Below are 12,136 nucleotides of genomic sequence, written 5' to 3' on the forward strand. Positions count from 1 at the left end.
TTACGTGTGGATCTGACCAAAGGAAAAGGCAGATGTACTGGTCTTCCATGGTGATATACCTTGGGATGGGCGGTGGGTATGGCTCAAGATGGGAATCAGAATGTGTATTCTCAGCTGTCCTGGAGCACTCATTTTCCTAGAGGCTGTGCTGGCTGATGAGGTAATGCTTTTGTCTTTCTCACATTCTTCTTTGAGCAGAGAGTCCAGCATCCTCAGGAGTGCCGCTCTTGTGGTGGCTTTGGTTTCCTGCCGTGCTCAGCGTGCCATGGGAGCAAGATGTCTGTGTTTCGGAACTGCTTTACAGACTCATTCAAAGCCCTCAAGTGCACTGCTTGCAATGAGAATGGGCTACAGCGCTGCAGGAGCTGTGCAGGCTGAGAATGGCATCTCCACATGTAAAAAATAATTTTATGGTACTGTATCAGTTTGTAATATGTTTTTTTTTTTTTAAATTAATCTGTTTATCCAGTTCAGTCAATAAAAATCCATTTGTAGTATACTTCTGCTGGTTTGATCATTTTGAGCTGTTTAAACCTAGGCGGCTGACCATATAATGAACTCTGAAATATGTTTTTCAACTTTCTTTATAGAGAGATTTGTAGTCTGAAAAACTTATTATATGTGTTATCAGCCCTTTACATGTGAAGTCTTCCCTTTTTCTATAGGGGGATCATCAGCAACAGATGTGTTTCTGAGTCATGCTGTCAAGGGTACAGCAAAATGAAACTTATCCTTCCGATTATTGAGTAGCTGCTGCTTTTAAGATCAGTGAGAATAAAGGTTTTGTGATGTGGACTAGCCCAAGACCATTCCACTTAGTACTTACCTGAAAAGTCACTATGGCTGAATTCTGGCCTGAATTCTAAGTGGCAACGGAAGAACAGAAACATTTCTTAAAAGTCCCATGAATCAGCTTTCTCTCTTAGTACTACTTTAAGTTTGGTATTAAATTAATATTGTTAGACAAAGTTACATAAACATTTAACAGTAGATATTGATAACATTGTTGTACTGTTGTACAACATCGTTGTACTCAGAGCTTTATGATCCTACATATCACAGTAGATCTTATAGATATCAAGTGAGAAAACCAGATAGCTTTATAAATTGCATGTAAAGCAACTGAGGATGAGATTTCTGCTTTTTCAGCTTAGTAACGGTTGTGGTTTGATGGCTAGCCTGGCACGACTGTTTTATGGCTTCTGGTCTCTCCAGGAGGGCCAGCAGTCTATGCTCAGGCAACTCCAGCACTGTATATACCTTTGTCGTTTTTGGTGGGTTTCCCCAGCACAAGCACAAGAGAATTCGTCAGCGATTAGTGGGCTCTTCACACTGAATATATTCCAGTTTGGAAGTGCATTAGCATTTATGCACTTCCACAGAGTACTTTTTAACAGTGTACTTGAGTGGACCTACATTGACATTGCACTTCTTCCGTTCCTGCTGTCAGTCTCTACTGGCACAAGCAATACAGAGGTTTAGTAGCTTGTTGAAATTGGTCTTGGGTAGAAAAGGCTTCCATGGCAGGCATTTCATCCTGCCCAAACCGCTTGTTTGTTAAGCTGTTACATTTTTTTGTTCTTTGCCTCATTCTTTGTAACGCTGTGCTGATTGGGGTTTAGGTAAGTGCAGTTTGCTTTACTAGATGCTGCTTACTGTGGTGGGGGGCCCCATTTCCCTTCCCTCTTCCCCAAACAACCTTCCTTAATTTGTCTGTGATGGGAAACTCAGCTTTCCTTTTAATGGAATGGTATAAAGCAGAATGACTACAGCTGCATGAAGCATGGCTTGCAAAAAAGCCCTTTCTGATAACATTTGTGTTTCATGATGTCTTATTTCCCTCACCTGAATCAACAGACAACCTTTCCTCCACCTCCATTCCACTTGCTATGTTTAGAGGTGGTAGCTGGTGCTGAAGAGTTGGACAAATTGGTTGGGCTAACTTATCTTTTTAAACATCTGAATCTGAGGGATTTACACATATTCTATGAGATGTTGAATGTGCAGTCTTGAATGTGCTCGTAAGATCCTACTGCTCTTACAGCTTCTACAGTGAGGCTCAGAGGGAGCACCTGGATCTTCTGAACATCAGAGATATTAAATTTTCTACAGAGGCCATCCACAATGCTTAGCGGCACCCCAGCTATAAAACTCTGAATTGCAGATGTGCTTAACTTATTACTGCACAGGTAAGAAGAAAAGAAAGAAAATAGAGTTCCCTTCTTTTATTTAATACTGTCATGTAACCTTCATTTCTGGCTAATATCGCAGGCTGGTATGACAGGGAATGAAATGTAGCATAAAGCAGAATACTGATTCTTAGAATGTCATCATTTCTGGTGAATGAAAAATTACTTTTTTTAGTTGTTAACATGCTATGGATCTAGGAAGTAAGCACATTCACAGTAGTGAATACTGCGCTGAAGATAGCAAAAGCAAATTTGTCCTTGAGGGAAGTTACTATTGAAGAAAATACTAGTGTATTTGTGATAGTCATTCCACAGTCTTCACTCCCAAAAAGACATGTTTCTTGATGAGATAGTTCATATTACATTCTTCCACTGAAGCACTAATTACTATAACTTGTCAAAGTATTTTCTTATCATATTTTCTTATCTTATTTTCAAGTTTTTCCTTGACCTGGAATAAAGGTTTGAAGCTGGTTTTCCTACCTCTCAGGCAATCAGAAAATTAATTTTCTTCACAGTGAGACAAATACACTAAATCCAGTTTCTTTCCTGATTTATGTCCAGGAGCCAAGCAAGAAACCTAGAGAGAGACTATTGTAGCCAAGGCACTACCCTTCTAAGAGAGGCATTTAACTCCTACAAGCTAAGATGAGGCAAAACCTCATTATTTTTCTTTTTAGAAGGAGAAATGAAAGCAAGAAGTCATGTTTTGTAGACTATTTATTTAGAGGGTTTTTGTGGGAGACTAGAAGACAATATAATAAAACACAGGACATGTAATCCTCACAAATACAGCATTCTTCAGGCACTATGTATTTTTCAAGAAACCTATGACAAATTTCCAGTACTAGAAAAGTTCTTGTCTCCTCTGTTATCAACTGAATTACAAACTTTTTCTCCTCAGCTATATTTTCCTTGTAAGAGCCTGCACGAAAAACAAATACAACCCCATTTTTTTTTACAAGAAGACGTTTTTACTGCATGTTGTACCACCTTTGCTAGGGTTTTGGGTCTGGCTTCTCAGCTCACTCCAACCATCCTGGAAGCACTGAAGGTAACAAAATGAAAACATTACTAAGGCAGACCCAGGAGCTGGTTCAGGGGTATGACACTTTTTGGTATGAGAGATGTCAGGCAGCTGCCAAGCCAACTTTTAAGCCCACCTGAGAGCAGATAAGGAACGCAGCTTTGTTCCAATTTACACCAGTACTGAATCTCTACTTTCAAGCAGTTAGCAGTGTTCTCCTCTGAGATGACAAATAAGACTCATTCAGCTGCATTTTTGTGTAGGAAATTTTCTATTTCTAAACACATCAAGCTTTGCTCTTCTTGTTTCTGTCCCTCATTGTTATACTAAAGTATGGATCCAAGTAGATGTTCTCTGACTGACAGCTCAGCATATAAATATATATGAGAGCAAGTATCAGAGAGTAAAGTAATCCTTAGGCTGTCTGCTTTTCAAAAAATCGTTTTGATCCTGAGAAAGAGAATGGTTTGGAGTTCCCAGCTTGCAGCTCGCTTTCCAGTGGGCTACATTATTCCCAGTACTGATCTGCTACAGCCATCAGGTGCCTTAGCTTTACCAGGATTCATGTCCTAGAACATGACAAAGTGCAACTCATTCTCTGATTTTTCTATAAATTTAATATTAAATTTCCTTTTCTTTATGGGCTATATCTACTGTTTACTGTCATGAAAAAAACCTGGAAAATAGAAACTGAAATGTGGCAGGGAACTGGCTTCCACATAAGGGCCATGTGAGGTCTTGTATACTTGAAACTTCATGGATAAATGCAGGCCTTCCCATGGAAAAAGCTCCTACTGACTGAAAAATACAGGAATCGTGTCAGGTGTAAGCAGAAAAGGCTCTGCGACTGTTGCTCTGGGCATCGTATGGCTCTAACTAACCAGAAAGACAAATACAATGTTGCAGTATATAATGACTTGCAGAATACACACGCTTTGGTGACTTCACGACAATTTTGAAAGGACAAAACTTTTTAACTCACTTTGTCTAACTAAAGAAACTTAAATAACAAGAGTGTTTAGGACAGAGGGGGAAATGGAGCAGAAGAAGACAGAAAATACTAGACTGTATATCTTTTTCTGGTTAATTTTTGGAAAAGGAACAACTGCCCGTTGTGAGGCAGAGGAAGATGTATCTGAGTACTTTCTAAAACAAAATCAAATGCCTATGTGGTTGGACTAGCAACCAAATTCACACCTGGCTTGAGATCTCTGCAGAAGTCAGATGCCCATTCAGCATCTACACACATCCACTTTATATGAGTTCGGACTCCTCTGAGATGAGCAAATACTCTGAGAAATTTTGTATGTGAATTTTCAGTGACCAGATGGTGATTAGGAGCTTCTTTTGAGATTTCTTTTCTGCCTACTTGCCTGGAGTTTGGCTTCAAGGCTGAAATAGCAGGTTTTCCTCCGAAAGTTTTGACCTATAACCTTCTTCTTCTTCTCTTCCTGTTATTAATATTGTTTTGATGAATTTTGAGAAAGAGATGAATGTCCTTAATGCATTTGACATTTCTTTCCAAGTAAAAAAACATGTAATGCTGACGAAACCAATCTATTAAATTTCTACAGCTGATCACATGTTAACAAACCTACCTGTACTGTCATTTTATGTAGTCTTAGGTTGGCATCTGAGCATGTGACTGGTCACCTACTCTATAGAGGTTTTTACCATTCATAAGAGCACGGTGTCAGCAAATCTGTTACTCTAAATAGGGAGGACCACTTTAAGCAGTGTGTTCATCCTCCTTTGTTTTCTTTGTAATAATACTGGGGTATTTCAGAGTAACGCATTTCTCACTTGTACTGTTTAAGAGCCTAGGGGTTATGATTTTTATTTAATATTACACTACTTAATGAAAATTTTTGGCTTTGCTATGTTAGAGAGTCGCTTACTCTTTTTAACACACCAATGGGAATTTATTTGCTGTGGGAAAAATCCAGCCATTTTCTGGATTTCCAGCCTTTCCAATAAGAAATAGTGCACCTGGGAGCTGATTTCTATTCACTCTCTGATTGTTTCCTTGGGTACTATTTCTAAACATACATAAAACAGATAGATTGTCTTACCTGTCAGCATCCTACTGTAATAAAATATTTTATATTAATTTGTAATGGTGAGAGTTTCTGTAGAAAATGCTGCATAAACAAGCTTGGCCTTTTAATTCATATCTAAAAACTATATCAGACATGGAGCTTACTGACCTCCATACCCAATTCTAAATTTTGCTGATCTCAAACACAGCCCTCTCAAAACAATTACAACCATTCCAGTGTTTTAAGATCTTTGTTGATTTGGGCTAAAGTATCTTCCCTTTACAAGTGAAACACTGTGGAATACAGTTACATACTTAACGCTATATGGTGTTTAGTACAAATACCTCTTTTAAAATAAGAATGTGGTGTGTCTTGAAGCCCCCAAGATGTCCACTCTGTGAGTTAATTTGCCACACCTAGGTACTCATAACAGGTCTTGCAAGACAAGTTAATTCTGCTGTAAGTAAACATTGGAAAGTATTGTAAGTAAAGTATTGGAAGAAAACTTACACTTCTGACCTCAGTATCATGTGAAAAAGTAACAAAAAGTCTTTAAATTTTTGGAGTTTTATTAATGAAAATGAGAAATTAATTTTCCTGAGCTGAGTTTCAAAGCTTTCATGAGTAAATACATAATGGAAGATACTTCAGGTACTTTTCCTAGCTATTGCCTTCATGTTATTGCATTAAAATTAATTTTATTAATTTAGCCTGAGATACATTATTTGACCACAAAAGCATTCAATAGGAAACATTTATGCCCTAAATAATTTAGTAAGTAGAGGAATTTAGATTGCTGAGCTCACTTTAAATAATTCAGAGATGATAGTAAAGGACATTGTAATCCAACAATAACTTGAAAAGTAAAAATTATTAGAAATAGATCTTTATGTTTAATCCTATTTTTCTTTCTTGCATTAATTTGCTTAGGGGTGATGAATCAGGAAATAATTGCATTAGAAGGAAATGGATGTGTAAAAAACTTGCAGTTTAAGCTTCTTCTAGCTCATCAGCTCTACTTTGAAAAATTGGTTTCAAATGAGTTAAAAGATTTGTGAAATCCAGTAAGTTTTCCACCCAAGAAAAGCCACGCTGTGATAAGACATATACTGCCTGTCTCTCTTTGAGGCCTCATATTTTTCCCACTGATGTAAAGATCATCTGATTGAAAACAAAGAATTATTTAAAAGACTCCCACCCCCAGCAACCAGGTATTAAGTTCAACAAAATCTTTATCCTTTAGTGACCTGAAATTTGAAAGTATATAAGATACATGCTGCAGCATAGTGCCCTCTGGTAGCTGACAGAGAGTTATATCTTGATCTGGAGTAAAAACCCTGTTGTGACTACACAGAACAAGCAAGGGTTATATTACCAGTCAGAAGGGTTGACTACAGGTTGTTATTCTTATTATTGATCATGACCTGTTCGAAACAGGCAAATAGTGATCAATAGAAAACCATCAAATGTCATAATTTAAACATGAATGCTCACCAAATTACCACTTGAAAGTGGCTATTTTACTTTATAAGTATTAAATCTGGTGGATGCATTCTTGTCTGTCAGATATAGAAGAAATTCCTCTCTGATCTCAAGTCATGTAATTTATAAATAAGTGAGGATGATGTATCTATGAAGCATATCTAAATCTGAGTAAACTCTGAGCTAACCTCCAGTACCAACTTTAATACTATTTCTGTTTGAGGCTCTGATCCTGATTTGAGCCAATATCTGAGACTTTGAAGAACATCTAGACTCTGTCTTGCACCCAAAATTCATTGGCGCATTACCTTTCCCCATCATATGACATGTGGGAATAGCACACAATAGGATAGAGGTGTTGTACTCCAGCTAAAAACCTCCAAACCTTGGGGTTATCAATTTATGTTAAACCTATGCATCAATAGAGCTGCACTGGCAATGAGTGCTTTATATTGCCTCAGGGATCTAATCAGATAGACAAGACATAAGATCAATACCTCAGCATGCAGAATTAAAGGACTCAGTAAAAACTTGTCTTTTTTTTGTTAGATACAAACACCAAAAAACTCCAACAAACCAGGCATCGTCATTACTCATAGATTTGAGATATTGTAATCATTGCTTTTAGTATTATAGAAGAATCATGCTGCCTCTCATTACAGCTTGATGGTAATAGCTGGTGCTGAGAAGTTCTCCTTTTCATCATAATCATGGAGCAAAATTTATTAGAATATTATCAAACAACAGAGCTTTACTTTTAAACATAATTAGAATATTATTATCATAATTATTCCCCTCCATCAGTTAGGATCCCAGGAGAAGCAAGGATAACCAAAGCAAGATTAACAGACAAACCTATCAGAGAGTTTAGCCTGTAATCCTCTTCCTCAGTGTTTTAGAGAGACCCATTAATGTGCTTTCTGTGGGATGCAGAGTTTCACAACAGGGGTCCTTGCTATTTGATGTTGTCTTCTTCAGTTCTCAGTTCAGCGCACTGAGACGACTGGTGCTGCTCTGCCTTTTTCCATGTCCCGCATTCTTTTACCAGTTTGGGACATTATGATCCTAAATTTGTTTGTCTTTTCTCACACTCTCAACCAAATGTTCATGTCCTGTAGCACAGAAAAGTTAACAATAAAATCCTCTCTTTTTATAGCCACCATATCTGATCTTCCAGAACATACTTCATGAGCAATATGGTTTGAAAAACCGTATAGTATTTTTCCACATTTATTCTCCACTCCTTTATCAGGTCTATGATGGCAATAAGTCTTTCCTATTGCAGCCTATTCTTCTTGCAGAGCATCTAAAGCTCAATAATGCCAAATATGTCATGCTGCACTTTACGCTTACCTTCAGCCAACTTGGTATATCTACTTATTGTAGGATTTATAGCTTCAGGGCCTAGCCACAAATTCTATTGTCCTGTCTAGGAGATTTCCTACCATCTGTCTTTGCTGTACTATAACTTATGGTCCAGAATACCTTGCCATACCATAGCTTGGTTTTAGAATTTGATCCTAGATTCACTCATTTCATCTTCTTTCCCTCAAACAGTTTATCTGCCCTGCTTAATACAGGTAGTTTATTCCACTCTGCTCTCCTAAATCCTCAACTGATGTCAGCCTCTGTCCTCCAGTCTTCCTGACAGCCACCTTGAGTGGGGCTATTAACCTCCTGTAACCAACTGTCTTCATCCGATGTACACCTGCAGAGAAACAGCACAAAGCCAAAGTAGTAATTTTTTGTTTGTTTGTTTGTTTTGGTGGCTTAACTTTCTAGTAAGCTTTATTTTCATGAGTTTTACTAATTCCCCAAAGCACTATTTTTCCAACGTGGCATTTCATATTGATAATAACAGTAATAATTGCAAACTGATAAAGGACTTCTTGGCTGTGAATCTGAAAGTATTTCATAAAAAGTGAAGATCAACACAGCAATTTGGAATGGTAACTTAGATTTAACATCCCTGTTTTAACATCCCTGCTTGCCTCAGAGGCACTGAGGGAGAGAAAATTAATTTGAATCTCCAGACAAAACCAATCTGATGCCCAGATTCATGTAGATGTTACCAAGCAGATATTGAAATGCACTGATTTTTCTCTCCCTAAAAAAAAAATTGTTTGAAGTATTCCCCCCTTTTTTTAAGCAAAAAAGTTTCTCCAATAGCATTATATCTGAAAAACTAGGAATTCCTGACTTTCCTTCTTTCCTTCCTCAGTTGATATAATTAGATACCTAGAAATAATTAAATTGTTAAAGATAGTTATAACATGTCAGTTTTAACTTTGAAAATCTGATTGTGTATAAAAATCAAATCTGTTGTATAGTAAATAAAAAAATCGAGCTTTCTGTTGTACTTTCTGTTGCTACCTAACACTGAGCAGTAGATTCACCATGTCATTGTTCATTAGTGAATGATGCCAATAGTGACATACTGGTAGCAATTTTGGTAACGTTTTTTCATCTTCATCAGTATTTGATTCTCTGACATTAAAATACTATTAATATTTTCATCAGTCATTACATTCTGAGTGTTTTGTACATGATTGCTCAAAAGGATCATATTGTTTCTGCAGAAGCAAGGATTTATGTTTCATATGAAAAGAAGCATTCACAAGATTTTTGAAAAGTTTTTCCGTTCTGAGCATTTGTGCTTAATGATACTCTTTCTCCTGTAAACTGCGATTGAAAATGGCTGCAAATATTTTGTCATTTCACACAGAGATATAAAAGTTTTTAAGTGCTGTGTCTATTGACCAAATACTGGAAAATGTCTTATCCATGAAGGACCACTATTACCTTAATTGGAAGAGAAAGATCTTAATGATGACACATGCATTAACTGGATGCTTTATCTAATTGAAGGAAAAATAGCAACCACCCTTCATAGATGAAATTGTTTGTGTTTTTCTATTAAATGAAATAAAGCAAATTAAGATTATTAACCAACTACATTTTACCTTCCTATTCTCATGCACTTTTGCTCTAGAGTTTGATATGCGTGCAATCTGTTCAGAATGCTTTCTTTCATTTGAAGGGAGATTATAAAAAAACAGAAGGGTTTTTAACCACAACTGGCATCAGTTATTGGCTAAAACCCCACATAGCTAAAACGATAACATAGAATAATAAAGCCCCATTTTCCTTCTTTTGTTCCTGAAGAAAATAATACAAACCCTTGTCCCATTGTTCTCACTAATTTGCTTTGCTAGTCTCACGGTGCCATGTGACATCCTTATTTTTATTGCAAAATTCTCAGACGCAGGCCTGTGTTTGGAAGAGCCCTTTCCTGACACAATACTTAAGACTTGCTCTAGACTTTACCAGACCAGACCAGTTGACATTCTTCATTAGCACTTTCTGTCCTGCATGAGACATGGTAAAAGACTGCAGCAGAGGTTTTGGACTTCGTGTTATGCCCCATGTACAACCATGCCTTCTCCAGCCTGCTTGTGGGATGACACAATGTCTTGGATGCTGTAGCACCTGTTGATACTCCTCCTAATGTACCTCCATGAATCGGCCAAAATCTGTACCACAGCCAGGAAAACACGTCAGATCTTATGTGACACTTCAGTGTTTCACAAAATAAGCTTAACTACCTGTCATGTTACTCAATCCAAACATGATTACAATGGTTTTTTGTTGAGTTTTGAAGTAACTTCTTCTTTTAGTGTTTTACTTTATATGATCTGTTTTAAGCTTAGAAATTCCTACTGGTAAGTGTGTATAGACCTAAAGCTAATACAAAGTGTTTCAAATAAGATCCAAACATTTCTGCTCACAACTAAAAATACAAGGGAAATTTAAAAGCTATATTAAGCGTTCTGTCTAGAATGAGAGACTGGATGACTTCAGTTACATTTTCACAGTAACAACTTGAAAGAAACTGTGCAGAAGAACATTGCTGTCTATACAAAATAAAAATTTAATCAGTAGCAGTTTGTATTTATGTATGTATAATGTAATGACGTTATATACTGGAGAGACAAGTACTCTGTCAGTGCAGTTCAGCGTAAAATAAAAAAAGCTAAGGTGAACTTGTTTAAGATATTCTAAACACATAAACAATCAATAGTGTAGTGAGTGCAGATAAATTAACACTGTTAACTTAGGTCATATAGTATAGAATGTAATCTAGTATTTGTACCTCTGTAGAGGGGTATGTGTGGTGTATGTATTTAATTTTATTCAAATAACAGTTATGTTCTTTTCTGACCCCTGTTTCACCAATTTTAGATACCATAACCAAGAAATAACACCTGAATTTGAAAACTCCTTTTGCTTCTGGGAAAATTCCTATACTTCAGACCCCAGACCCCAGTAGACCAGCTAGATAAAACTCAGATTTTCTTATTATTTTGTTCTCCTATCCTAAGAGCTGCTCAAGGACTGATGATTTTGATTGACTGATGAACTTACTGAAAGATTTTGAGTGCCTTGTCACTCACACTCAGCAAAGATGCACATGGCAGAACATAACGAGCATGTCCAGCCTGACTTTTGGGGATCTCTTCAAAGCTGCCCTCAACATCAGACACAAGCTCTGTCCTGACAGTGGTCTGAAAGTGTGACACCATGCAGGAGTGGAGACTGTTGTTTAAGATAAGGTTTGTTGTATGCCTGATACATGCATATTGTCAGTATAACCTTAGTGTAATGAACACATGTTATGCCATATGGTCTAAAGATATAAGCAACAGAAGCCTCAAGGGAGAGATTGCATTTTTTATATAACTTGTATCTCATAAAAAGAGGCAGGTTTTCAACACATATCTCCTTTGTAACATCTGATAAACAAGCAACTGATTCCAGAGCTAAATATGAATTGAAACTGACGGATTCAGGTTTATTTGAATGTGCATCGGTTAGACCAGAATTATCCGGTTTCTGAGGAGTGGAGGCAGTATCAGGAGGTGAAGGAGTGGGAACACAGAAGGGTGAGATGGCAAAGGCAGTTATCCCTCAGGGGCAAGAGAGAGACATGTAGCACATAGCCTGCTATGGACACAGACGGACAGGAGGAAGGGGTAATATAAAGTACAATAAAACCAGTACCACTTCTGACTTCATAGTTTTGGTGTCCAGCAGAATTATGAATTTTAAATTACCAATTTGTCTTTGTAAGGCGCTTTACAGACTTTTCTTGTAGATCAGGATACAACCCATCCTTCGTTGCAATTGAACTGATTACTTCTCTTTTTGTCTCAGAAGGCAACAAGGTAAACTGGAAAACTTGTATTCTTTCAGTGCTTGAACACAGCAAGAACAGTCAGGGTGGTTTATTCTGGACCATGTGCATTCATGAAGGTCGTAGGACAAGGTTGTTCACAAGGTCCCATGTTCAGCCACTTACCTCTAGTGCTCTCCAATAACACCCCACCTAGTAAATGTCT

General features: G+C 37.3%; 1 protein-coding gene across 1 annotated transcript in view; it reads left to right on the top strand.

Moving 5' to 3' along the window:
- GRXCR1 (glutaredoxin and cysteine rich domain containing 1) overlaps nucleotides 1–452 on the top strand; it is a 41,030-nt gene extending 40,578 nt beyond the window's left edge. Inside the window, exon 4 of the mRNA XM_040582377.1 lies at nucleotides 199–452. Coding sequence (XP_040438311.1) covers nucleotides 199–378 — 180 coding nt within the window. The 3' untranslated portion in view covers nucleotides 379–452. The remainder of the gene's footprint in view (nucleotides 1–198) is intronic.
- Nucleotides 453–12,136: the final 11,684 nt, after the last annotated feature.

Source organism: Falco naumanni, chromosome 1 (genome assembly GCF_017639655.2).
Source record: "Falco naumanni isolate bFalNau1 chromosome 1, bFalNau1.pat, whole genome shotgun sequence".
NCBI lineage: Eukaryota > Metazoa > Chordata > Aves > Falconiformes > Falconidae > Falco > Falco naumanni.